Below are 24216 nucleotides of genomic sequence, written 5' to 3'. Positions count from 1 at the left end.
AGCTGGTACATACTTCAGATATTAGGTAAATGTCTCTAATCAGCAGATACCTTCCTGTAGTGTCAAGGGTTTTCTTTCTAGTACATTGTTCATGAGCTTGGTTCTCCTGAGTTATCTTAGGAATGGAGGAATTAGAAAAGGGAAAGAAATGTTGACAGCTACTGTCCATGTGTGTTGTTAGGGCTGAAGATTTCAGACGTGACTCATGTAATTTCATGTGATCTAACTTGTACTTACTGTCAAAGTTAATTTCCTTACTGATGTGAGTGGAACACACTTGCAAGGTCTGCTTCTTGGAAATTCTATATTTGAAGGAGACATAAGGGTTTCTTTGGATGATTTTTTATCATGGAGAGAATTCACAGCAGTCCCTTGCATTTTAGTGCAGTGCAGAGCAGAAAAGGGGAAAGAGATTCCACAGCAGTTTTGCACAGAGGATCTACTTGCATATGACAGAAAATGTGCTGGTGACCAGGATGCTTACATTATTTCCAATAACAGTATATATACATTTTGTGCTTTATTTCTGCTATGATACTCTGTTATTGAATTAATACTCCAAGAATAGATTTGTGAGCTTTATAACATGTATCTAAATCTTCTCATATGATGATCATCTGAAATTTCATGTGTCATCACAGAAAGGAAATTGTGTGTTCTGCTCTTTGCTTTCTCAATTCTAGTAACTTGTATTTGGTATTATTATTTTAAAACACAAAACAATTGGGTTTTTTTTGTTGTACAATACTCAACAGAGTAGCATTTTTTAATAATTAAAATTTGACAGATCTTTTTTTTCTTACAGAAGTTTTGACGTTGGGCTGCATCGCTTTCTGGTCAGGTAAGCTAATACTTCAAATTGCACTCCCATATTGCTGTGGTTTAACCTGAGCTGGCAGCCAGGCCCTATGTACACTCACTGCCTGCAGTGGGATGGTGGAGAACTGGAAGGGTAAAATTGTGAAGAGTTGTGGGATGACATAACAGTTTAACAGGGAAAGTAAGAGCTATGCTGCAAACAAGCAAAACAAGGAATTAATTCACTCCTTCATGTGTAATGGTGACTTGGGAAGACAAACATCATGACTCTGAGCATCCCCTCACTGCTTCCTTCTTTCCCCAGCTTGATATGCCAAGTGTGAGGCCATATGGTGTGGGATGTCTCTTGGTCACCTGTACTGACTGTGTCCCCTCCCTCTCTTCCTGTTGTGCACCACCCAGAGGTGGTGTGCAGAGCAAAACAGACCTTGGCTGTGTGTAAGTGTGGTTCTGCAGTAACACAAGCATCCCTGTTTGCAGCACAAACCCAAAACACAGCCCCTTAACAGCTGCTGTGATGGAATTGGATGCTACCCCAGCAAAAACCAGGAAATTTGTTAAAAAGCATTTCTGTTGCTATTAGTAGAAATCACTAGATGAATTCAGTATTACTTTATACTTGCTTTGGTAAGTTCTTCTTCTTTCTTCTGTTGATTTTTTAGTTTGTAAAACTTTACCTATTTGTCTTGGCTGTCTACCCAATGTCACTCTCTAATGAATTTCTTCAGGAAAACATGGCTCAGGAAATTTCAGTGACTGTGAAAAATCTTAATTTTTCTTCAACTTAAGGAAAGATTTTAAAAACTCTTTTCCACTGGTAACTCCAGTACCTTCATACCTTGTTAAAAGGGCTTGAATTTTCTATAAAATTTGGATATGGAGGAGGGGGTGGGTCTTACATTCTCAACAGAAAAATCGATCTATTCAATGCCTGCAATAGACTGTTCTGAAGATGAATAAGGAAAGTGGAATCATTGTTTGAGTGCTTTGGTTGATGATATTTAGAGGGATGAAGCAATTAAAGCGGGGCACTTGAGCAAGAAAAGGGAGGTTAATGCATTTGAATTCTACACTGAGAAACTGTTTTTGCTGTTAAGAGTTTTTTGTGTGGGCAAAGTCACGGATGTTCACCAAGAATGTGTTTGCCTTCATTTTTAATAAAATGTCTATTGCCATCCACCAATCTTTACAAAGAAGTGTAGTGTGTACTGTGAAAGATGAATTTTTCTGTGGTCCTCGGGCACTTAGAGAATTAATTCTATCAGTTATTTCATCTACTGAAATGTCTATCAGTGAAGAACTCTATCTTGGACTAATGAATCCAGTATGTATGAGGTGGAGTTTGCTGTTTGGGTCCCACCATAAGGATCAGGTGATGTTAGCCTTTCCTTGAGTTGGCTTTGCTGCTGAACTCTTTACTTTATGCTGCTTTGTCATATTTCCTGGATAAAGCCTGTCTTAAGCCTTCACACGAGTCCTTGTGGCTTTAATGAAGTGGGTTTTGGCACCAGATGTGAGATCGTACAAGCCCAGGTCACCAGGAAAATTTGGTTTGTTTTAAAGTTCTCATAACCTTTGAGCTGTAAACTTTGTAAAGTTAGGGCTATTTTGTGTATTTCTTTCTGTGTAACATTACCATGTTTAACAGATAGCTCCCTTCATTAAAGGCATGGTGTCAATATTACTGAATGTATCTGTGTTTTAGAGTGCTTGGACAACTGAATATAAAAATTCTGGTATCAGTTCTACAAAATTAGTTACATCTATTTTTTGATGTGCAGGTTTTGTTTGTAAATAATTGTATAAGAAATTGAAATAATCATCTTGAGACATGGTTTTAAGGATGCTACTTTATTGAAGAAATGCAGTGTTCAAGAAGGTCTTCTGGGATTGTGTGCAACTACTTAACCAGGACTAGAATCATGGTGCACATTGATGTATTAAGTTTGAGCTCCTGGTAATGCTTCTGCTATAAAATATTTTCATTGGCTTCATACAATGAGTGTAGTAAGATATTATTCTCTCATACAGCATTGCTTTGCATCTCAAGTATGCATGCAGTATTTAAGTTGTATGTTTGTGTGATCCTGCACTGCAAATAGTCATGGAATTGCATGAGTTGAATGTCATCTTTGACTCATGTACGATTTCTTCAAATCCAGTTGTGTCCTGTGCAGTTCCTCTTCTAACCTTAACTTAGATGCTTTCAACCTGTTACCTACCTCTGTTAACGACCTAAAGTGTTTTCTCTGTAACTGTGCTGCTAAGGAGGAGGTAATTTTCTCTTCTTTTTGTACCAGAATGAGTTATGCTTGGTGTTTCCTTAACTGAAAAAAAAAAAAAATTTAAAAAAATTTCCTTTTTGTAGGTGACTTTGGGGTAGGAAACAGACTTGGTAATAATCTCTTCTGTTGGTCTGCCTTATGAATTTTACAATGTTACTGCCTTTTTTTGCCCAGACAGTCTCTGCTCCCCAGAATTTGCAGTTCATCTCCTGTGTTCATAAAGTCCCTGTCATACATGCTGTGCTGTCCTCTTCACAGTTTTCATTTTCATATGAAATAAAACAGTAGGAAAGAAAAAAATCTCAACCCAGACAAATGTGAGTTGCAGAAAGCACTGGAAGTCTATGAGGTGAGATTTGAAATACAAAAGAAATTAATATTGTTTTAAGTATAATGACTTGACCCTGCCATGGAATAGGGAACCTAGTATGACAGTTGCATATACAAGTGTGAGACCAACGAAACTAAAAATAGTCTCTGCTAAGAGGACAATCTGCCTAATTAAATGCTGATTGGAGGATCTAGGACTGTACGTGCTGTTAGCCTCATACAAACAGTCATTGGCTTCTCCAAGTGAAGCATGACACAAAGTATTACAGAGAATTACAACTACACAGGGTTTTTTCAGTGTTCTTAGTAAAAAAATATTAGAAAATAATTTCTGTCCACCCATCTGTGTCTTAAACTGTGCTTCTGATACTATTTTAAGATAGCTTGGAAAAGTTTAAGAATCTCATATTTTCAAATGTACTATGAACAGGTATATGTTGTACTGTAGTGGCTGATAATGTGTTGTTTACTGACTTGGACTGAATAGATTCTGAGAATAGATTTTTAATTACTGCTTGCAAGCTGAAATCAAGTGGTGTCTTGGAACTTATATTTGTGAAAGTAAAATGCAGTTGAGTATGTGGGGATTCTGAGTTTAAAACTTTTGTTATCTACACCATTATATTTGAAGCAGGGATCCTGGAAACTCACCGGGGAAGGATTAGTACTTTTGTGATGAAAACTGGGATTTGGTAATAGTAATGGAAAATATACTACTATACTTGGAAGGTTATTTTCCCAATGTTTTCACATAATGATATGAAAGAACTAATTTGTTGCTATTTTAGGATTACCAAAATTATTAATGACGTATTTAAATCATGTGAGTACTGTACAAATGTACTAATCTTCTTCCAGTGTGACTGCAGGAAAAACTACCCTTTTTCTCTTAAATCAGAGCATTCTCAGAATGGAGCAATAGGTGTATTTTCAGACTTAAAAATATATAGAAATAGCCTTTAGCATAGCAATTTGGAGGAAAAAGGGTAAGAGAGGCTGCCTGTTGATGTTTGCTCACTGAAGCTATTTTTCCTAGGCATTTCATCCAGTGCTACCAACAGGGCATTGGATGAATAAAATTATGAATTTGTGGGAATATTTACAGTTCTGATGCCAAACAGTGCTTCCTTTAGGACAGCACTGATGAGGACAGTGGGGAAGAATGACAGTTCCTGCAGGCATGATTCTTTTGAAAAAATCTCTACGCTTTCAGCTCTGCTGTGTCTTTGAAAAAGTGTGAATCATACTCATTTCAGTACAGATCTGGCTTTGAAGAGAGCTGCAGGACCACGCACCCCCAGTGTCTCCTAAAGGCATCCATCTGTTAGCAGTGCTCTCAGCTCACCCCATGGTTTGCAATTACTTTAGCTTGTTTAGACTTGCAGGTTATTTAGGTTAACTTAGTCCTGGGTGCAAAGGTACTCTGAATACAAAACTTGGAAATCACCTGCTTTTTCAGTTTTTTTCAGATAAAGCATGGCATAGTTTACCTCTAGGATCAAAATCTTCTGTATGGTGACCTCTACTGATTTTTAGGTAGGAAAAGAGCACCTCTGTGTATGGAATGAGGGGATTATGGTTCTAACTAAGGTATGGTTATGAAAGAAGAATGGAAAAACCTGGTCATCATCTGACTCAACTCCTGTATTAATTTGCTGTGGAATCCTTTGGGATCTCACATCTTCAAGCTGTCCCAAGTCAAAGAAATCTATGCCCTGTTTAAAATGAAACCCAAGCAGGTATCTTTATCACTGTATTGAAGAAAATCTCCACAAAAAAAAAAAACCTGACCAAAAAACCCAGCACACCGCAAAATTTCCACAATAACAACCCCAAAACTTTTGAGCTTCCCCTTTCTCTTTAATGCACACAGGTCTTGGAAGGTCAGCATACACTGCAGCAGTTCTCTACCTCCATTGCTAGGTAAGCTCAGTGGTGATTCTTGGCTCCAACAGCTCGACATGGATTCTGTGTGTGTTTCAGTGTTACACATGGCCCTCTCTTGTGCACCAAATACCACTGCTAATGCTATTCTGTCTTGCTGCTCTTTTGAAAGTAGCTGCTCATAAAATAGCACTGATGATCTACTATGTTGTAGCTGGACTAGACAGGACAGTATTAATGAGATTTCACTTTTCTCCAGCAGCATTGATAAAGGTATGTGGATAGACACCTCTGCCTTTGAAAATGCTAGCTAACCCAAAGGTGCATTCTTTTTTCTTTGTTTTGTCAAGAAATTTGACTTTTTCGTTCACTCTGTCTCCTGGATACCTAGTGAGCCTTAAAGCATACACAGCAGTTATAGAATCATACAATAGTTTATATTCTAAGAGGCCATTAAGGATTGCATAGCCCATTCTACCCTGGAATGAGCAGGTACAGCTTCAGGTAGATCAGATTCCTCAAGGCTCTGTCCAACTTGGCCTCAAATATTTCCAGGCATGAGGCATCTACTGTCTCTCTGGGCAGCTTGTTCCAGTGTTTAATCACCCTTGTTGTAATAAAAAAATTTCTTCCTTCTGTCTGTTTGAATCTACCCTCTTTTAGCTTGAAGCCATTATCCCTTGTCCAGTTGCAGCAGGCTCTATTCAACCATCTGTCCCCATCTTTCTTTATAAGCCCCTTTTAAATATTGAAGGGTTACAGTAAGGTCACTCTAGAGCTTTCTCTAAGCTGAACAGTCCCAGCTCTCACAACAGTGTGCCCAAGCTATCTTCTGAAGCAAACCACATGTTTGGGAACAACATGTTCTTGTTTTCCCAAGAACAAGATCTGTGTGTGGTTCTGGTGGTCCTTCACACCAATAGGCCACTTGTTTCTGAGAGGTGGTGTGGATACAAGTACACCATCTTTGTCTTCCTGTGCCCTGTGCAGTCACCTCGTGGTTCCTGAGTAGATTTTACCTTTGAGGTTTCTCTTTTCAGGCTGTCATTTTAGTCAACATGTGACCTTATGCCTTTTGCCATAAAATATGACCACAGTGCTGCACTCACCTTCCTTCAGACACCTTGAGGAAAATGTGGTGCACTAAAGAATAATTTCTGTGTTGTGTTGATTTGGCTGGTCTATTCCAAATGAAGTGAATCCTAACCAGTTTTGCCAAAGCTTTGTACTGCTTTTCCTGAAAGTCCTGGATTACTAGTTGAAGCAGATGTGTTTGACTTTTGTGTGTACTTGTGTAAATGGGAGACCTACTGAATAAAAAATACTCTTTTTCTTTAGTATAACCTGTGGTATGTCTATGACAATTTTATATATCTAATTTTTCTCACCTGGATCAGTGCTTGCACAATAGTATTGAGGAAGCAGAAATGTGTCTGGATGAAGGAAAACAATTTCTATATATCTGTAATCATCAAAATAATGTAGACAGTAAAAACTGCTGATGATGCAAGTGATGCACTGCATCATTCCACTTCAATCTACTGATAGGCTTTCTGGGGAAGGATCCAGTGATGCTGGTAACTTATTTGTCGTGTACAGGTAGGACCACTAGATGTAGAATATGTGTAATGCTGTACTTAAGTTCTGTTTTGGGTCATTTCTGCCTCCAATCCCTACTTCAAGCAAAGCAAGGAGACTTGAAGGGTATGAGACTCTAATAGCATTGACTAGTCTTGAATTCCTGGGATCTTTGTATTCCTCTGCAACAGTGCAGATAAAGCCAGTGGAGATAGGAGAAGCAGTATTTTCAGTCAGTGTCCAGCTGTGATACAAGGTTGTGGAGCAGACTAAAAAAAATACAGTAAATTCACGAATACAAGCCGCACTGAGTATAAGCCGCATCTCTGGGTGTTGGCAAATATTTCGGTTTTTGTCCATAGATAAGCCGCACACGAATATAAGCCGCTCTGTCGTTCGCAGCGAGGACCCGCGTGCAATTAGTAACAGAACCGCGGGAGGGCGGGGTTTACTGGCTGAGCTAAGGCTGTGCAGGCTCGGCCCGCTAGGGGCCGCTGACGGGGCCAGGTGGCCCAGCCCGGTGCTGCCGCTCGGGGCCGGCCGCCGCTGCCCCTGGGCTCGGTCACCCCGGGTCGGCGCTGCCCCGCGGTGGCAGGCAGGGACGGAGCTTCCCCCGCTCCTATGGCAGCGGCGGCGGGCGGGGACGGAGCTTTCCCGCGCCCGTGGCGCCGGCGGCGGGCGCGGACAAAGCACCCCGCCTCCTCCCCGAGCCGCGGCAATGGCGGCGCGCACTTCCCGCCCCCCCCCCCGGACCGTGGCAATGGCGGCGCGGGGCTCCCGCCGGCTCCCCGAGACGCGGCAATGGCGGCGCGCACTTCCTTCCCCCTCCCCGGGCTGCGGCAATGGCTGCGCAGGGCTCCCGTCGGCTCCCCGGGCCGCGGCAATGACGGCGCCCCCCGCCCCCCCCCCCCCCCTCCCCCCCCACCTCTCCTCCCCGGGCCGCGGCAATGGCGGCCCCCCCCCCCCCCTCCTCCCCTGGGCTGCAGCAGAGGAGGAAAGAGAGCTCTCCTGCCTCTCTCCCCGCCCCCCGTGCTGCCTGCAGGGAGCCAGGGCGACACGGTAACACTGTAACAATTGCGAAATGCCGGCTTTTACTGGCCGGTGCTTGGCTCGGCACTCTGGCTGGCACGTCTGGGGTTGTAAATGTCAGAAAATTATTAATATATTAGCCGCACCCGACTATTAGCCGCACTTCCGGGTTTCCACCAAAATTTTTGTCAAATTGCTGCGGCTTGTATTCGTGAAATTACTGTAGGCTGTTTCCAGGTTGTGTTACAAAAACAGCCCTTTGGAAAGGAAAACCTGCTGAAATAATGCCTCCTTAGCCAAGGAGCTAAGAGGAATAGAAGAATAGAATTCCCATCTTTGTGAATATTGTGATGTAGATGTGGTGTGATGTACTTGAGACAACTTTTGTAGGGACTTACTTGAAATTTTGTGATTGTTATCATGTATTAAACCTATATATGTAGTCTTGTTGGTAACAAACACAATTGCAATAATCAATGGATGTGATTTAATTAGCTTTGTGTCTAAATTTATATGTCATTTTAAAGCATTTCTTTAATTGCTGTAAAGAGGTAGTGGTATTAGCTTAGAGAATTCTTTCTTACTTTTAATATGGGGCCTTAGGGTTCCTGCAAAAATAATTTTAAAGTTTTAAAACAGAAGAGGATAGCAGCTAATCCATCCATAGAGACCTCTGCATGGAGAAGTTGAAAAATATAGCTTTTTTATAAAATCCTGCAGTTACATCCATCTGCACTGTAGACTCCTGTGAGCTCTGCTTTCTGATGCACTGGAAGTTTTGCAATGTTTGCTGTTGTTTGTGTTTTTTGAATGGGTCAACAGTGGTCTAAATGTGTTCCTGTTGAAAGCAGTGACAAGAGCAAACTGGTATTAATAAAAAGAAAACAAAAAACCTCAGTAAAAACCAACAAGTTGCATAGTGCTTGGAATCCTCTAAAATGTTCCAAGTTTTAGATCAACATGACCACTGCTAAAAGTCTGTAATTAAACTGCTGTGGATGGCATTGGGAGGCTCTGTGCCTGTTCTCCTGTGTGTGTATTAAGCACAAGTGTGAATGTACAAGTGACCATGATGTGTAAAATCAGTTGAGGTGTCCTAGAGTGGGACAGTGTCCAAAATACCTTGTTTGTTTTAAAACAAACCAACCTTAAAAACTTGATGAAACAGTAATAAGAGCTGGGTGCTAAATTGCTTCAGAGGAATTGCAGTCTCTCAAACACCTTCTCAGAATGAAACCTTTTGGGTATTTTTTTGTTTTGTTTTTAAACAGCAAACAATCTGTTGTTCTATAATGAATTAGCATCGAGCGTGTTGCAAAAATAAGGCTGGGTTTGTATAAACAAAACTGAATCTTTATGTAAATGTTATGTAAATGTGACATTTAACTTAAACTGTTGGAGTGGGGAAGTTGGGATTAACAATGTACAGATCTCATCGTGTTTATGTGTTGCAACTTTGAATTAAAACAGTTTGTTATTTTTGTTGCAGGGTGTTTGAGTTACTATCTATGAGTAAGAAATACACTGAAACATGAAGTATTTAAAGCTTCAGCTCATGCTACTTTTAAATAATTTTACAGAGTATTTTAACAGAGCTGTATCAAAGGTTACATTTCAGTGTATTGGAAGAAAGTGTGTGCCCAGCAGTCTTGAACCACCTGTGATTTTAAGGATTCTGAGTTTATTCTTTGTGTAGTCCAGGAAGGTATGTCGCAGGAGCCTTTTGTCTCTAAATGCCAGAATTTGGCTGGAGTTTACATGTGTTTCAATCTGAGAGGCTTTGCATCTTTTATAGGTGAAGCAATCAGTGTTTCAGAGTCACAGAAGTGAATGTATTAAAAAATATTCATTACATAAGCAATATTTTAATGTATTGCATCAACTTCCATCAAACTCTTCTAGTTAAAGCTAAGCATGTGTAAATTTTGATATGACCTAGAGTATAAGTTTACAGAAATCAGCTTAATTTTGTTTGCTTTTTGGTTAATTATTTTGTCTTTTATCCTCTTAATGTTGTCTTTTTTTTCTTCTTGTGATCCATTTTTGTACTTCAGCATGCTAAGAGACATGACTGCGGCTTCTGCATAGGAGGATGGGGCTGGTGTAAACTTCAGTCTCAAAGTTGTTGTGTGTTTTAGATGTGCTGCAGAAACTCTCATGCTCTTCAAAGTGGAATTGTTAAGACGTAGACCAGAGCCAGAAAAAAAAAAACAAAAAACCCGGATGAAAAGAGTACTCTTTTCTATTCCAGCTTTTGGTAAATTAGTTGCATGCAGCTCAGAAAAAGACATCGCAGCCGGCACTGACTCTTCGTGCCGGCCCTGCTGCTGCTCTGAGCTTGCTGTCACATCCACCCCGCCGAGAGAGGACCTTGTGACGAACCTGCCGCCCTGCGTTCCCTACCGTGTGCGTGAGGAAACAAATCCCTCAGTGCCGATGGCTTTGCCCTTTCTGCCTGGCGGCTGATCCGGCCCGGGACAGCTCGGGAGCCGCGGCTCCGGCAGGAGCGGGGCCGCTCCCGCGGGCGCTGGCTGCGCTGTGCCGCCGCCGGGGGGAGCTGCTGGCCCGCCCCTGGCCGGAGCGCGGAGCTGCGGGAGCGGAGCCTGCGGGAACGGAGCACCGGGAACTGCTGCTGGCAGCACCCCGGACTGCGCTGCTTGTCCTGCTGCGCTCGCTCTGCTGCTGCCCGGCTGCGCCTGGGAGCGGGTCGGACTTCGCTTTCTCTAGAACGTCTTGGGGAATGACATGGGAGTCCATCAGCCTACCCGTCCGTTTTTTTTGGAAGATGGTCTCAGATTAGATTAATAAGACTGCATTCCAGAAGATGCAGTCTATTATACAATCTCCTCTACTTTTGTGCTTTTTCTTCCTGAAAGCACCAGATCAGATAGGAGGTAGTTCATACAACCTACAAGACTCTAGGAAGAGCTGCCCAGAATAACCTATCTGGCTTAGCACCAGAGAATACAGAATGATTCCCTTTATCCCTGTGGGCAGGAAAGCTCGCATGCCTTTCTCTTCCTTGGCTACTTTATTGTGTGGAGTGTTATGGAGACGGAACTGTTCTGAATCCTTTCGTTAAAATCATGGCTCTTTGGCTCATCTTTGTGCACAGGGTCAACTTGCTTTACCTTGCTTGGGTCTAGAAGCAGATTTGAGGTGGTTATGATACAGCATGTCAAAGCATTAATCCCTTACATTTAATCTGAAGTTGTAAGCTGCAAAGGTTTCTCATGTATGCTATCTGGATAGAACATCATCAGATGTGTTATTGAAGTAGAGAGAGACCATCCTACTTTTATGGCCATGCTCCAGTGTCTGGCAGTTTCAGTCAGATTGGTACCCTGGTAAGCTGTGTAGTTGTTAGCACACAGTCTGCTTTCAGTCCTAATCTCCAGTACTCGGTTCTAGTTTCTCTGAATTGTACAGGAGGATGTATAGAGTTAAGACGGTCTAGGGGTTTAAACATCTGACTTTTAGAGCAAGATGCCAAGAGAGAACATGGGAAACAAATCAAAAAGAGAAGAGGAAAGGATGAAGCAGTTACCCCTAGATGAGGTGGTTTTAGAGTTTGTGTGGAGGTGAAAATACTTTGAGACACCGAGTGGAAGCATCAGGCCTTGGTACCAGTGTATCTGTCTGAAGCAGTATTGATTTCAGTAGTAAAGCCCAAGCACAGCACTTGGCTCAGTTATTTCCGCCACTGATGGTAATGTTGGTGTGTTCAGAGCTGTAAACAGGAGAAGGGTAAATTACACTATTTAAAAGTGCTGCCTGTGTGGGATGGGAGACATTTTAGTGATTGTTAAGCTGAATAAGATACCATATTGAAAGCCGTATTTTCTCTGGATTGATGCCTAACTGGTGTATGGAATTGCTGAGTGCAACTTACAGGCCACCAGTGTTATGGAAGGCTCTGGAATCCATCTGCAGAGGTGAATGCTGCTCTGACTGATCAGTGGTACTATGATGGGTGCAATTCCAGCTTCACTGTGGACTATGGGAGTTTAGTGAGGTCCGAATTTCACCCCAAAGATGTCTGTGTTTTTTCTTTTCACAGATGAAGCAGGATAATGGTCATCCTTTGTAAAATACTTTGAGATCTATGGATTAAGAATGCTATATAAGAGATCAGTGTTGTTTAGTATAAGCACTTTATGTAACATCAAGAACAGATGATGAAACAGGGCAGGAAGTAACTATTGGATTTAGACTTGTCCTGTCGCAGATATGAATTTAGAGCTAAAAAAAGGAAATAAAGTTATTTCAGTCTGTATTTGCTGTTAATTGCATATATTTAGGTGGGTTACATTTGTAGATAGGAAACTGTAGTAAAAAGTGATCTTTTAAGCAGCTCAGGTAAAATCAAGAAAGCATGTATAAAATACTCAAGTTAACATCTTTGCAAATATGTGCTGTTTATGATGTGCTGTTTAAGGGGAAACACTCCTTTCCTAGCTCCTAAAGAAATTAGGCTGTGTGAATCAAAATTTCATGCAGACTTCCATCTTACAGGTGACAAATAAATAATTGCGTAGATTTCATGCTTTTGAAGGAAGGAAGGGTCAAAAGCTTCAGGCTTCTATTTATCTTACTGTCTGAAATAAGTGAGCAAAATAACATGCTGTAGGCTTCCTATTCTATCCTCAAAACATAATTGCAGTGCTTCCATGCAGTGCTGAAGAATGAGCTAAGGTCATGGCAACCAAAGGATAATTCTTACTGTCAGCTGTCATACGGTTCTTGCTTCCTTTGTTCTGGAGAAGATTTATCACTTTCTTGCAAGCAACTTGATAGCTGGATACTTGAAAAGTTGACTCCACTTTCTAACCAGCCTTTGCTGTTCTGCTCTGTGTGAGTGGCAAAATGCCGTTTGCTTGCCTGAGTTACGTGATGTAACCCCAAACTTGAAAAAACCCATTAAATAAAGAAGAATTCTGCCTTGAATGATGTAAAGGGAATCAGGATGTAATAAGTATTGCTCTACAATTTTTTGTGAATACTAATGCTATGTAATGAATATTATCTTCTGTAACTATAGGGATAACGGTATTCCATGTGCTTTTAGAGGCAGATGTGGTAGATTTAGAGATTATTTAAAATGTATCTAGCATTTTGGTACAATGAATTGCTTTGCAAATCTGGATTAGACCATTGCTCTGAAAATATTAATATTGGACATTTACTCGTGAAGCTAGTGAAGCACAGTACTTTTAAATATTGTCTTCAATTTTTTGACCAGTGATAAGGAACTGACATTAGAATGTAAAGAGCAGTAGTGTTTTTCTTTGAGTTACTCATATAAATGTGTGTGTGTTTATTTGTGCATATATATGTATTAGAAATGTATATAATATATTTCCTAGGATGGAAATGGAGATTCAAAGCAGACCATGTCTTACTCAGGTAAATGTTCTCATTTCAATGCCCTCAGAGTGTGGGAATAACTCAGGGGTGAATATTGTGGAGAAGAGATTAGCTGATCTCTGCAAAATTTGCAGATTATCTAACAGAATAAGTGTGTTCATGGGCAAACATAAAACAACAGTGAAATATAGAAGCTTGCCTGTAGGATGGTAGTCAGGCTGACAGTGTTTAAGCTATGCAAGTTTCCAGGACTCTCTTTGGCTACAACACAGCAGGAAAAATGTTGTTTCTTAGAAAATAGTCTGTCTCTGAATGTTATGTAAGTAGACTGTAATGTACTGCTTAATTTACCATCTCTGGAGGTATTTAAAGGACATACAGTCATGGTTCTTAGATTCAAGGTTTGATGGTGGACTCAGCAGTGTTGGGTCCCTGGTTGGACTTGATTATCCTAAGGGTCTTTTACAAACTAAACAATTCAATGATTCTAATTAGCACCTTTTGTTGAGATCAGTACTGCAGGACTGCTGTCACCTGTCACTCTCCAAGTGTGCTGTGCTGCTCTGTGATGGCTGTGCATAGAGGACCCAAGGCCAAGTGCTGCCTCTTAGCTGGATGAGGTTGGCATCCAAGTACCAAGAACTCCAAAATACTTCCAGAATTTTCCACTCTGGGTTCTCCATATAGAACTTCTGAGCTTTTGATGTCATGTCTGAAACCTTCCTAGTACTACTGGTACCACAAAGCCACTTGTCATTCCTCCCCCAAGCAATAAGAAGCCTAGTTAAATAAAAGTGACCTGATTTAGGTGACATTTTTGCTTCAAAGTGCAGTTATACAAAATTAAACTTTCATTTACAGCGATGACTCGAGATAAAAAGAACTTTTGCATTAGAAGTCAATGATTAAAACTGCAACTGTTGAAATGGATATAGAGCTGGAAAGCAGCCTTTGATGATCAATCAGTTTTAACTGATAGCCAAGCAAGAGCTTTTACTTACATGTGAGAAACCGCAGTTTTATCATTGGTTTCAAGGCAAGGCATCATCTACTGAAAATAAATTACTGATGAAATGTTAGTAAAGGAACTTGGGTCAAGGGCTTTCTCTGTGCACATTCAGTAGGGGGTTGCCCTATATAATGTACCTGGTAGCACCAGCAGGGTAGATGTCTTAGGGCTCCGCTGGACAGTCAGCTGCTGAAACAGACATGGCATATGGTGGGAGCTTTCTGTAATGTAGATCTTAATAAATATTTCATTTCTTCTTGTTTATAGTGTCTTGTTTATAAACTATGTAAACAGCAAAATGGGGATGGTTAACAAAGTAACCATGGAAACCTGTTTTATCCTCTTTCTCTCCCTTTCTCTGTAGAATCATCTTTTGGTGATAGTTATGAGTTCTTCTCCTCGCTGTGATTTGAACTGGACTAGCAAAATAAATTATAAAAATTGTATTTTAAGTTATTGGTTATATAGTGACAACCAATAAGCCAATATTTGTATGATCACCATAAAGAAGGATTTTGTATTCATTATCACTACAAGAATGAAGTACGTGCCTCCAAATAACTGTCTGTAACACTGGTAGTGAGATATGGCTGGACAAAATACACTCCTGCATTTCTGAAAAATGGGATCTTCCAACTTGTGGTTTAAACACTTAGTAGTGCTTAAACTGGGAATGAAGTGTTTCATACTTCTTTGGATGATACAGCCTTTTGTCAAAATACAGGCAGCCTTTGCGGAACAACCATCTCTGAATCTAAAGAGCTGACGAAAAGGAATGTGAAAAGAAATAGTGTTTTATATTTAGAAATCACTAGACTTCAACATTATTAGAAGTACAAGAAAAAAGACTAGTGTGAGAGTTAACTTAGGTTTCTAATTAATTCCTCACAAAATAACAATTGCAAATAGAAAATACATATTTTAAATAATCTGACACCATTTTATGGAATGTGTAAGTATGATAAAATTTGGTGATAATGCTTCATATTCATATTTTAATTCTGGACTTTTATTTCAAGATAATTCTCTGTATGTTAGCATAACAGTAATTAAGCTTAAACTCAGCAGGAAGGGTTAGTGCTCTTTGGTTTTTATTAAATAAACAAACTGTTTCAATAATTTAAAAAGTAATTACTTTCTTGAATTAACTTTGTTTCAGTGATTAGATACAAAACAACATCTATTATCTGAGTGCTTTATTGCCACTTGACTTACTTGGAGTTGGAGAATAACTTGTAGTAGTCCTCCAGCGGTCTATGGTTTATTGCAGTACTGCTTGTCCTGGATTCAGTCTGGTTTTAAGAACAACTGTTGCCAGGTTTTCCATCACTTTGTCTCTGCTTTTATGGGCAGCAATCCTGATTCATCAGAGGTGGATACCAACCTCTGGAAGATTTTCCCTGCCTTCTCTTGTTCCAGATTCCAGAACTGGAGGTTTGTTGATGTTTTGAAGTCTCTGATCAGAGCTTTGCATGACTCTAGTCCAATTGATATAATGAATAATTTTGCAATTTCTTATTAAAGTTTTTGCCTTTTTATTTTGTGGTAGTACAGGGTATTGTCTTATGCAGGTTTTCCACTGCCTACAGGACTTGTTATAACAGGTAGTATTTAAGTCCTGACTTCAAATCAAGAAATTTTCTAGAAACTATCAATATTTCGCTTCTGTATGAAAGGTCAAACTTGATAGGGACAAAGTGTTTTGTACTGCAGGCAGAAATTGCTCCTGCAGACCAATCTTCTGTTATTTGTACTTTTCTGTAGATGTGATATACAAGCTCTCTCGTTTGGTTTTTGATTCTCAAAAATTAATAGCGATAAGTTAGCTATAACTAAGTGTAAAGCTGTGATTGAATTGTTTCTGATTGAAGGGTCTGAAAAGTTCTATGAGGAGCAGTTGACAGCACAGGAGCTGTTTAATCTGGTGAAAAGAAAGCTTAGGAGAGACTTTTTATTGCCTTTCACAACTATTTGAAAAGATCTTATGGCAAGGTGAGGGTTGGTCTCTTCCAGGCAACAAGCGACAGGAGAAAGGCAGGTTGTGCTGGGAAGGCTCAAGTTGGGTATTAGGAAGAATGTTCTTCACTGAAAGTACAGTTAAGCATTGAAGCAGACTCCCCAGGGAGGTGGTTGATTTAGCATTTCTGGAAGTGTTCATAAAACAAGTGGACATGGCACTTCATAATGTGGTTTAGTTGACAAGGTGGTGTTCAGCCAAAAGTTGAACTTGATGATCTTGCCAGTCTTTTTCAACCTAATGGTTCTATGGTTCTCTGAATTTCTGATCACAGTCTCTGTGGATTTATGGTGTATGCCAACAAAACTGCAGATGTAACACAGTTATGCAGCAATTGCTCAAAGAAGATGTAATCTTATTTATGTCACCAAGTTAAAATATATTTTGGTGCTAGGAGGGAAATTACCTGTATTACAGAATGTTAACTTTTGTTGCTTTTTAGACAGTGCTTAGAGAAGGGTGTGAAGGTCAGAGGCATAGCACTCAATAGGGAGTGTCAGAAAGTGAGTGTCTAATACCATACATACCCTTTGTCCTACTCAAAATTATTTTTGTGCCTAACATTGCAGTTTTCAGTGGTTTTTTTTTCCCTCCTCTTGTACTGAAGTGGGGAAAGACAAAAACTTGGTCCACCTCAAACTAGGAGCAGTGACACAAGGTTTTATTAAATACTGTCATGTGCATAGGACAAATCAATGGGGAAGACCTGAAATTGTTCTCAAATTTCTTCCACCTTAACAAAAGGCTCAAAAAGCAATATTCAGGCAGAAGTGTCTCACTTCAGCTGGTGCTGTCTCTGAAGAGTTCAGAAGTAAATTACAAAAATAATGACAGCTTTCATTAAGATGTTTCAGCTGTGAAAGCGAATGTGTAGGAGTTACAGGTTTTTGCCAAAGCTGTAGGAGCACAGATCATTCTGGGGATCAAACTGACAAATTATTTAATCACAGAAGGCTGACATATCTTTGTGCTGGTTATGCTCGGTGTCCTGGATGCAGCTCCATTCTGATGGGGTCATTATAATTTCACTGGAGTAGTACAGACCTCCCAGAACCTGTGCAGGGTGGTCACAGTATCCTGAGTCCTCTCCTGTGTCCTGTGGGGACACTTGAGCGCAGAGGAGGAAATGCTGTTATGACTTACTTTGTAGTTATTAAATATTTAATCATTGGTTCACAGAATTGATCACTTGACATTTGAATCCAGTTAATAGTGATAAAATAACTTTTTATAAGCATAGTAGCATGAATAACTGTGCATATATATGAGTAAATTTTAGTTCACTTTCTTATAAAAATCACAGAATCATTTAGGCAAAGACTGACCCCCCAGATCATTGAGTCTGAGCCTTGACCACTCACCACATTGTCAATTAGACCACAGTTATTTCTTAAAGACTTCTAGGCATGGTGACTTCGCCACTGCCATGGGCAGCCCATTCCAATGCATGATAACCCTTTCTGTGAAGCAATTCTTCGTGGTTCCCACCTGAACATCCCCTGAAATCACTGTATTGGAATAAAGTGGGTTTTTTTTCTATTAATAACAAACTTATTTTCTCCTAATAACAAGGTTATTAATACCATTATGTTGGGTCAGCATTTTGTGCTTTATTTTTTTTGTCCTTTTAACATATAGCATCACACCCTGAAATTAAATCTGTTCCAAGATTGTGTTTGTATTGAGATCACCAGATTTGGTTCTGTTTCTCTATGTTTTATAGAAATAAAGATTTGCTTCTCTATGAAAAATGATGTCATTTCAGCTCCTAATGCTGCCCCCCAAGAACTGCTGATGCAAAAATAGGCAGTAGGCCCATTTTTTGTTAGAATGATTATTTAAAAATAAACCAGCAATCAAAAAATCCCATTGTTCATGCTCATAAGTCCTCTGAAGACTAACAATGAAGTTAATACTTGCACCTCTTTTAAACCTTCTTTTGATGTCTGAGTTCAGCCAGGAGCTCCTTGCTCTCACATGCTGCCTTTGCTTAATTTCTTATTTGTCAGGATGGACCTTTCCTGAGCTTGGAGGAGGTGATCCCTGAATATCAACCAACTTTCCTGGACCCCTCTTCTCTCCATGGGCTATATCCCATGAGGTTCTTATAAACAGATCTCTGAAAAGGATGGTATGTACTCTCCTGAAATCCAAGGTTGTGGTTCTGCTTACTGCCTTGGTCCCTCCTCAAGATCCTGAAGATCACCATCACATGGCTCCTGCAGCCCAGGCTACTTCTAACTTCCCCATCTCTGACCAGTTCTTTGGTGTTTGTAAGTATGAGGTCCAGCAGAACATCTTTCCTTGTTGGTTTCCCATGTTGGGAAGTTGTCATTGATGCACTCCGATCTGCATTGCCCGAGTGCTGCTGTGTGATCAGGAGGTCTGTAGCAGGAGCACCCATCCCCAGGCACAGCTTCATGAGCTCCAGCAGCTCTTTCACAGGGAACAAGTCCCTGCCCAGGCCTTCCTGTGCTTCCTGAAAAGCCTGTATCCATCCCTTGCAGCACTGCAGTCATGTAACTGCAAGGACTTCTGGCTCCTCCTGTTTGTTCCCCTGCCTGCATCAGTGCAGAGGTGTTTCAGAGAGCCACCCAAGCATGCTGAGTTCCCAGAGCAGGCTTGAGAGCTTTCACCAAAAGACCATTCCCCATTTATTGCTGTCTTTGGAACAAAATATACTGGAAATTGTACAGAAATGTGTGGTAGTAGTCCTGAAACAAATTACAGAAGCGTTGTAAGTCAGTATTCTTTGTTGATCACGTCTCTTTTTCCTACATTTTAATTTATGATCAACATTAAGAAGGTATGGGGTTCCCTTTTCTGTGTAATGAATTTAGTACTAACCCTTACAAAATTATGTTAGTGATGAAAGCTCCCAAATGACTCTGTTTAGAAGCGCCCATTGGATGCTAAACATGGCCTCCTTTTTTTTAGTTCGTTTAGCTTGGTTGGGATTTTTGGAAATCAGTGTGATGTTTGTGGAAATATGCTTAATGAAGGGTTTTTTTAATATAGAGAAATGAAAGTGATTTCTAAAGAGATTATTTATTCTGTTATATGTAATAAACCAATCATTATCTGTCTTATTAATTTATTCTGGGTTTGATATCATTCCATCTGTGCTTTTTCGAGTTGCTACTAAACCAAAAGGTATCAATTAAATATTTATCTATGAGCACCTGGCAACCAATTGTACAGTGTACAGTTCTGCTGACTTTGTGAGAAATGTCAGCTCACAAAAGTTAGTGGCAGCCTGCAGGAAGGGAAGCACTGACGCAGCAGTGATCTTGCAGACTGATAGAAATGAACAATACCTGTTGTCAATCACTAGACCTAGGAAAGGAATCGGGGAATACAAAATGGGGGAACAATAAGGCTGAACAGGCAGAGGGCAGGAGGGAAATAAAATCTGTTCCTACTATACAAGTTGTCTGAGACAGTTCTTTGTCTCTGGTGTATGTGCTTCTTCCTCTTTGTTGTCTGTAGGCAAGATATTAGGGGAGCTAAGAGCATCAACTAGTCCTGTCTGACTGAAGGCACTTCATTATTTTGTCATACCTGCCCCTTTGCTGATTGGTGGTAAATGAGGTTAGAGAAGATTTTTTTTCCTTCATTGCCATGGGGTTGGAAGGAGAAAACAGGACTGTGCATTATTTCTGTTGCATACACAAATGACTCAGAAAAAGGATCTAAAGGGATTTGGTGCTTCCAAGAGCAATGGGCTTTGATTCCTCTTCATTTTACAGAAGCCATAGTCACAACATGTACAAATAGGCTGAGAATTGCCATGGTTTGCTTATAGAAGCACCTCCTAACTCATGCTGCCAAATGGTAAATCATAACACTGGGCATTGGAGAAACAATTCTCTGTATTCAGGGTAAGAGTGAAATGATGGGGAGTAGGAAGATGGTGCATGGATTGAGTTCTGACAGCGTGTCAGGCTGGGCTTCTTGGAGGCAGATGGCATTAAAATGTCAGAGCATTAAAATAAGCATGTCAGGAATAGGATTGGGCATGTAAGAGGTAATTATTCCACAGAAAAGTGATATTTCTATGAAACAGATTCTGAGAGGATTTAGGATGGTTGCTGCTGTAATTAGCTGTGTGAAGCTTATCACCCTGTCTTTCAGCCCTGGCAGGAGACTGCCACAACCACTTCAGTTGACAGACTGAATTATTTAAATAAAGGCAAAATGAATGGATCTTCCAATCCTTCTTTTATCATCTGGGAAAGGAAAACCTTTGCTTGGAAAAGGTCTTCAGAAAGTCTCTTAAATTTATTCAAGAGCTACTCTGAAACAGGTTCCTATTGATGATTTAGGTAAGAGTATTGTTCCTTAGCTGATGTTCAGCATTTTTACACCATTTGCTGTTATAGCAGGACCATCTATTTTTTACATCTTACCTAAACTGATGGCCCTACTCAACACTGCAGTAATAGTTGTTTGTGTGTGAAGTTAAAAGTACTGTTTTGAGTAGATGTTCTTTTTTTTCTAACACAACATACTGAAGGCTATGATACCTCAAATAGGTGCAGTAGGATAGTTTTGTGTCTGGAACACTTAGCTCTGGTGTCCACTTTTCAATAGTCTGGCTGTAAAAAAATGTTGTTCATCTAAATTGCTGGGGCTCAATTCATCCTACATATTATGCTGGCTCTTTAGGCCATCTTGTGTGTCTGCTCGCTAAATCCTTGGTTTGAGGCAGAATTCCTGTGTGGTGAGGCCAGTGCACTGGTCTGTGTGACTATCTTCTGGTTAAAGAAAGACGAATCTCCCTGTCCCTGCATCCCCCAGATACTGTGGATGCTTCAAAAGAATTGTATAGGACTCATAAGTTGATTTTGGATTTTTTTCTGTTACTTCATTATTTTTAGTTTGAGGATCTCAATCCATTACTGTAACATTTGTCACTTAAAACCTCCCAATGTATCCTAAAGAAGGGAGCTTTTAAGCAATTACTGCATTAGCCCAAGTTGGTTCAACTCAATGTTAATACCCATTGCTTTTACTATGGACTCTATCCATAACTGAGGTTGAAACTTGCATAGTCTTTTAGTTCCTTCACAGCTCTTTGCATTAAACTGTCTGGGAAGTCCTCCAGTAATCCTTTGGTACCTTTTGTGGTATGACACCAGACTTTTCTAATGTGATTCACAGTGTATGTCTAATGAATAGAATTGTAAAAAAATAAATGTAGTAAGTTTTGATTGTGGGAAAAATAAATGCATTGCACCATGTTTCTTTAATATGTGATGGACAATTTCAGGCAACCAACATTAACATCTTATGCCTCTTTGCTGTCAACATCAAATTTTGCCTTCGATTTTTCACAGGTTCTTTGTCTAAAGAATGAAAACTTCTCAGGAAAATTACTGAAAGTTACTGGTAAGCAATTAGTTAGATCTACCTTTCTTTTTTTTCTCATTTTAAGTCATATAGTTTTTTCCTAACTTTTATAATTCCTGCCACTCCTGACGTTTGGGTTTACCCATTCAGCTCACCTGCTTAGTGCTGTGGTGTCCTTCTCTAGCCACAGTCTCAAACTGGTGATGATAAAATACAGCAGTAGCAGGGATAACCATTAATTCCAACTGATTACAGTATCTGCTCCATGTCAATCAGCCCTACCTGGCATTTTCCCAGTCTGCTTTCTCACATCCCAAAAGTTCACCTCATTAACTTCTGTGTAGGTGGCTGGAACAGACATGGCACTGATGGACAGCATATATGGCATTGTGGTTGACCTGAAAGCACTTGTTACATCCCTGTGTTTCCATGGCATCCTGTGGGTTGTGTTCCTATCCTCTGATGAGCAGTTCAAGGTTTCTCTAAAAATATCTGTGTTGAACTATTGGGTGCACATCAAACACACATGGGAATACTGAAAATGTAAACTCCTATGGTTCATACAGGTTGTCCACTATTAGTCAGTGCTGTGGCTTGTTTGGGTGGGATAATGGGGGCAAGCTCTGCTCATTTTGGCAGCAGAAGGTGATGCACGTTTCCTTCCCTCCTAGGGTAAAGTGTTTAGATGCAGTTACAAGATATGAACAATTGGCTTTAGCCCTGGAAGGGTGACTTTGAGGATGGTTCTTATTATCCTTGCAATGGATTGATTTAGGTTGTTTACAACCTCCTTGTCATCTTTGTTTTCTCCTCTGGTGACATATTATGTTTGTAGGCTGTCATTATGCAATGTTTCATATCTATAGATGGCATCCCTATTTTCATACATAGTTGCAAAAATATAATGGGAAATATAATAAGCAGTTTCCTCCTGTGATGCAGTCAAGTACTAGTATATATGACTCAAGTGTCAGGGGAGGACAGGACAGGATTTGGAACTAGATTCTGGGGCAGCACTGCTTTTGTTCAGTGTTTTAGATGTTGTTTAGTGTTTTGTATTTTTTCACTGATTGCCTTTTATACCATGCAGACAGTCTTGATAGTCTCTAGCTTAGCTATCTTCAACAGCACAATATAGTGTGTCCTTGAAACCTTATTGTTACACTCACAGAATGCTCTGTCCTTTTTTAGCTTTTCTTGCTGAGAACCTTTATTCCTTGATATAGTGCCACACTGTGATGATGTAAATGGAATGGTCCAGTTGATACTGAGTACTGAAATATTTTCACTACCATGGGCCTGCCATTAACGTTCTGTGTACTTCTACCCTACTCAGTACTAATCAAGTTCAAATTTTGGACCATGTGGGGATGAGAGACCCAAAAGATTTCATTGTGAAGATGTGGGAGGCCAACCAGGGTCAGCAACTCTAAACACCAAAGATAATGAATCTTTCTACATGCACATTGAAGATTGATTTTTCCGGGAGTTTAATTCATTTGGTCACACCTTGGTAGTGAGCACCTACCCAAACTAAGGGCCACAATTTCACCTTTTTGTCCATGCATTTTGGAAAATGTATGCAGTCTCCCTTTGTGCCATACTGCTGAGCTGTATTGCACACACATTTTTCCCTCTGATGAGTGAGTAAGCCACAGAGTATGGTGGGTTCAGTTTTGGGGTTTTGTGGGTTTGTTCCTTTGTTCATAGATACTTCGTTTTTTAAAGCCACAACCAGAGTGCATTCAGGTATGTAGTGATGGGTCTAGGATAAGAGCTTTTGTAGAACAAAATGTTTGAACAAGCACAGAGTGTTTCAATGAAATACAGAACACTTACCAGTGCCTGAAATTGGCTTTGGAAGGAGCATAGGTCTTTTTGAGTATTGTGTTGAATAGATACAATATCCTGAATCAGACATGACTTGCAGAGAAGAAACTATGTTAAGATGACATTCAGTGTAACTTGTGTGACAGAACAGAATCTGCATTTTAACCATGACAGTTATGACAAATCTTGTTTAATCTGGTATCTGATGTGATATGGCTTTCCATGTATCTATTTCATGCATCCGTGTATGTGAAGCTTTACTGAACCGTATTAGATCAGATTGCATGTTTGAAAGTTATTTTCCTGTGCATTTTAAGACTGATTCCAACATGGTAATTTATCTGCTTGAAAGTAACTTTCCCAAATATGGACAAGAAAGTAATATATCTTTAGACAAGTCTAGAAATTCGTTAGAAAAAATCTTTAGCATGACACGTCAGTGGAAAATTCATAGATAAGCTGGAGGGTCTAGAGAATAAAGAACTACTAGCTGTGTTCTTCCTATATGTTATTTCATCCCTAGAGAGATATGTGTTCATACATTGATAATAATGACACTTTGGACTTGAATCACTTTCTAATTTCCAGGTGCTGCACCAGTTTTAATTAGTGTCTCACCTTGTTTCCAGTCAGCTCATTCTCACCGAGTCAGAACACATTATTCCTCAGTATGCAATGTTTCAGCATAATCAACTTTCAGGTTGCAGTCTAAAATC

At 40.1% G+C, this 24216-nt stretch overlaps 1 protein-coding gene across 3 annotated transcripts in view; it reads left to right on the top strand.

The window, feature by feature from the left end:
* HHAT (hedgehog acyltransferase) overlaps positions 1 to 24216 on the top strand; it is a 146695-nt gene that overhangs the window by 30469 nt on the left and 92010 nt on the right. For all 3 annotated transcript variants that reach the window (XM_033055749.1, XM_033055748.1, XM_033055750.1), the window contains one exon: positions 806 to 841. In XM_033055749.1, the coding sequence (XP_032911640.1) occupies positions 806 to 841 (36 nt within the window). The remainder of the gene's footprint in view (positions 1 to 805; positions 842 to 24216) is intronic.

Source organism: Catharus ustulatus, chromosome 3 (genome assembly GCF_009819885.2).
Source record: "Catharus ustulatus isolate bCatUst1 chromosome 3, bCatUst1.pri.v2, whole genome shotgun sequence".
Classification (NCBI taxonomy): Eukaryota; Metazoa; Chordata; class Aves; order Passeriformes; family Turdidae; genus Catharus; species Catharus ustulatus.
Note: the sequence above shows the minus strand (reverse complement) of the source record. Positions and strands in the feature narration are given on the sequence as shown.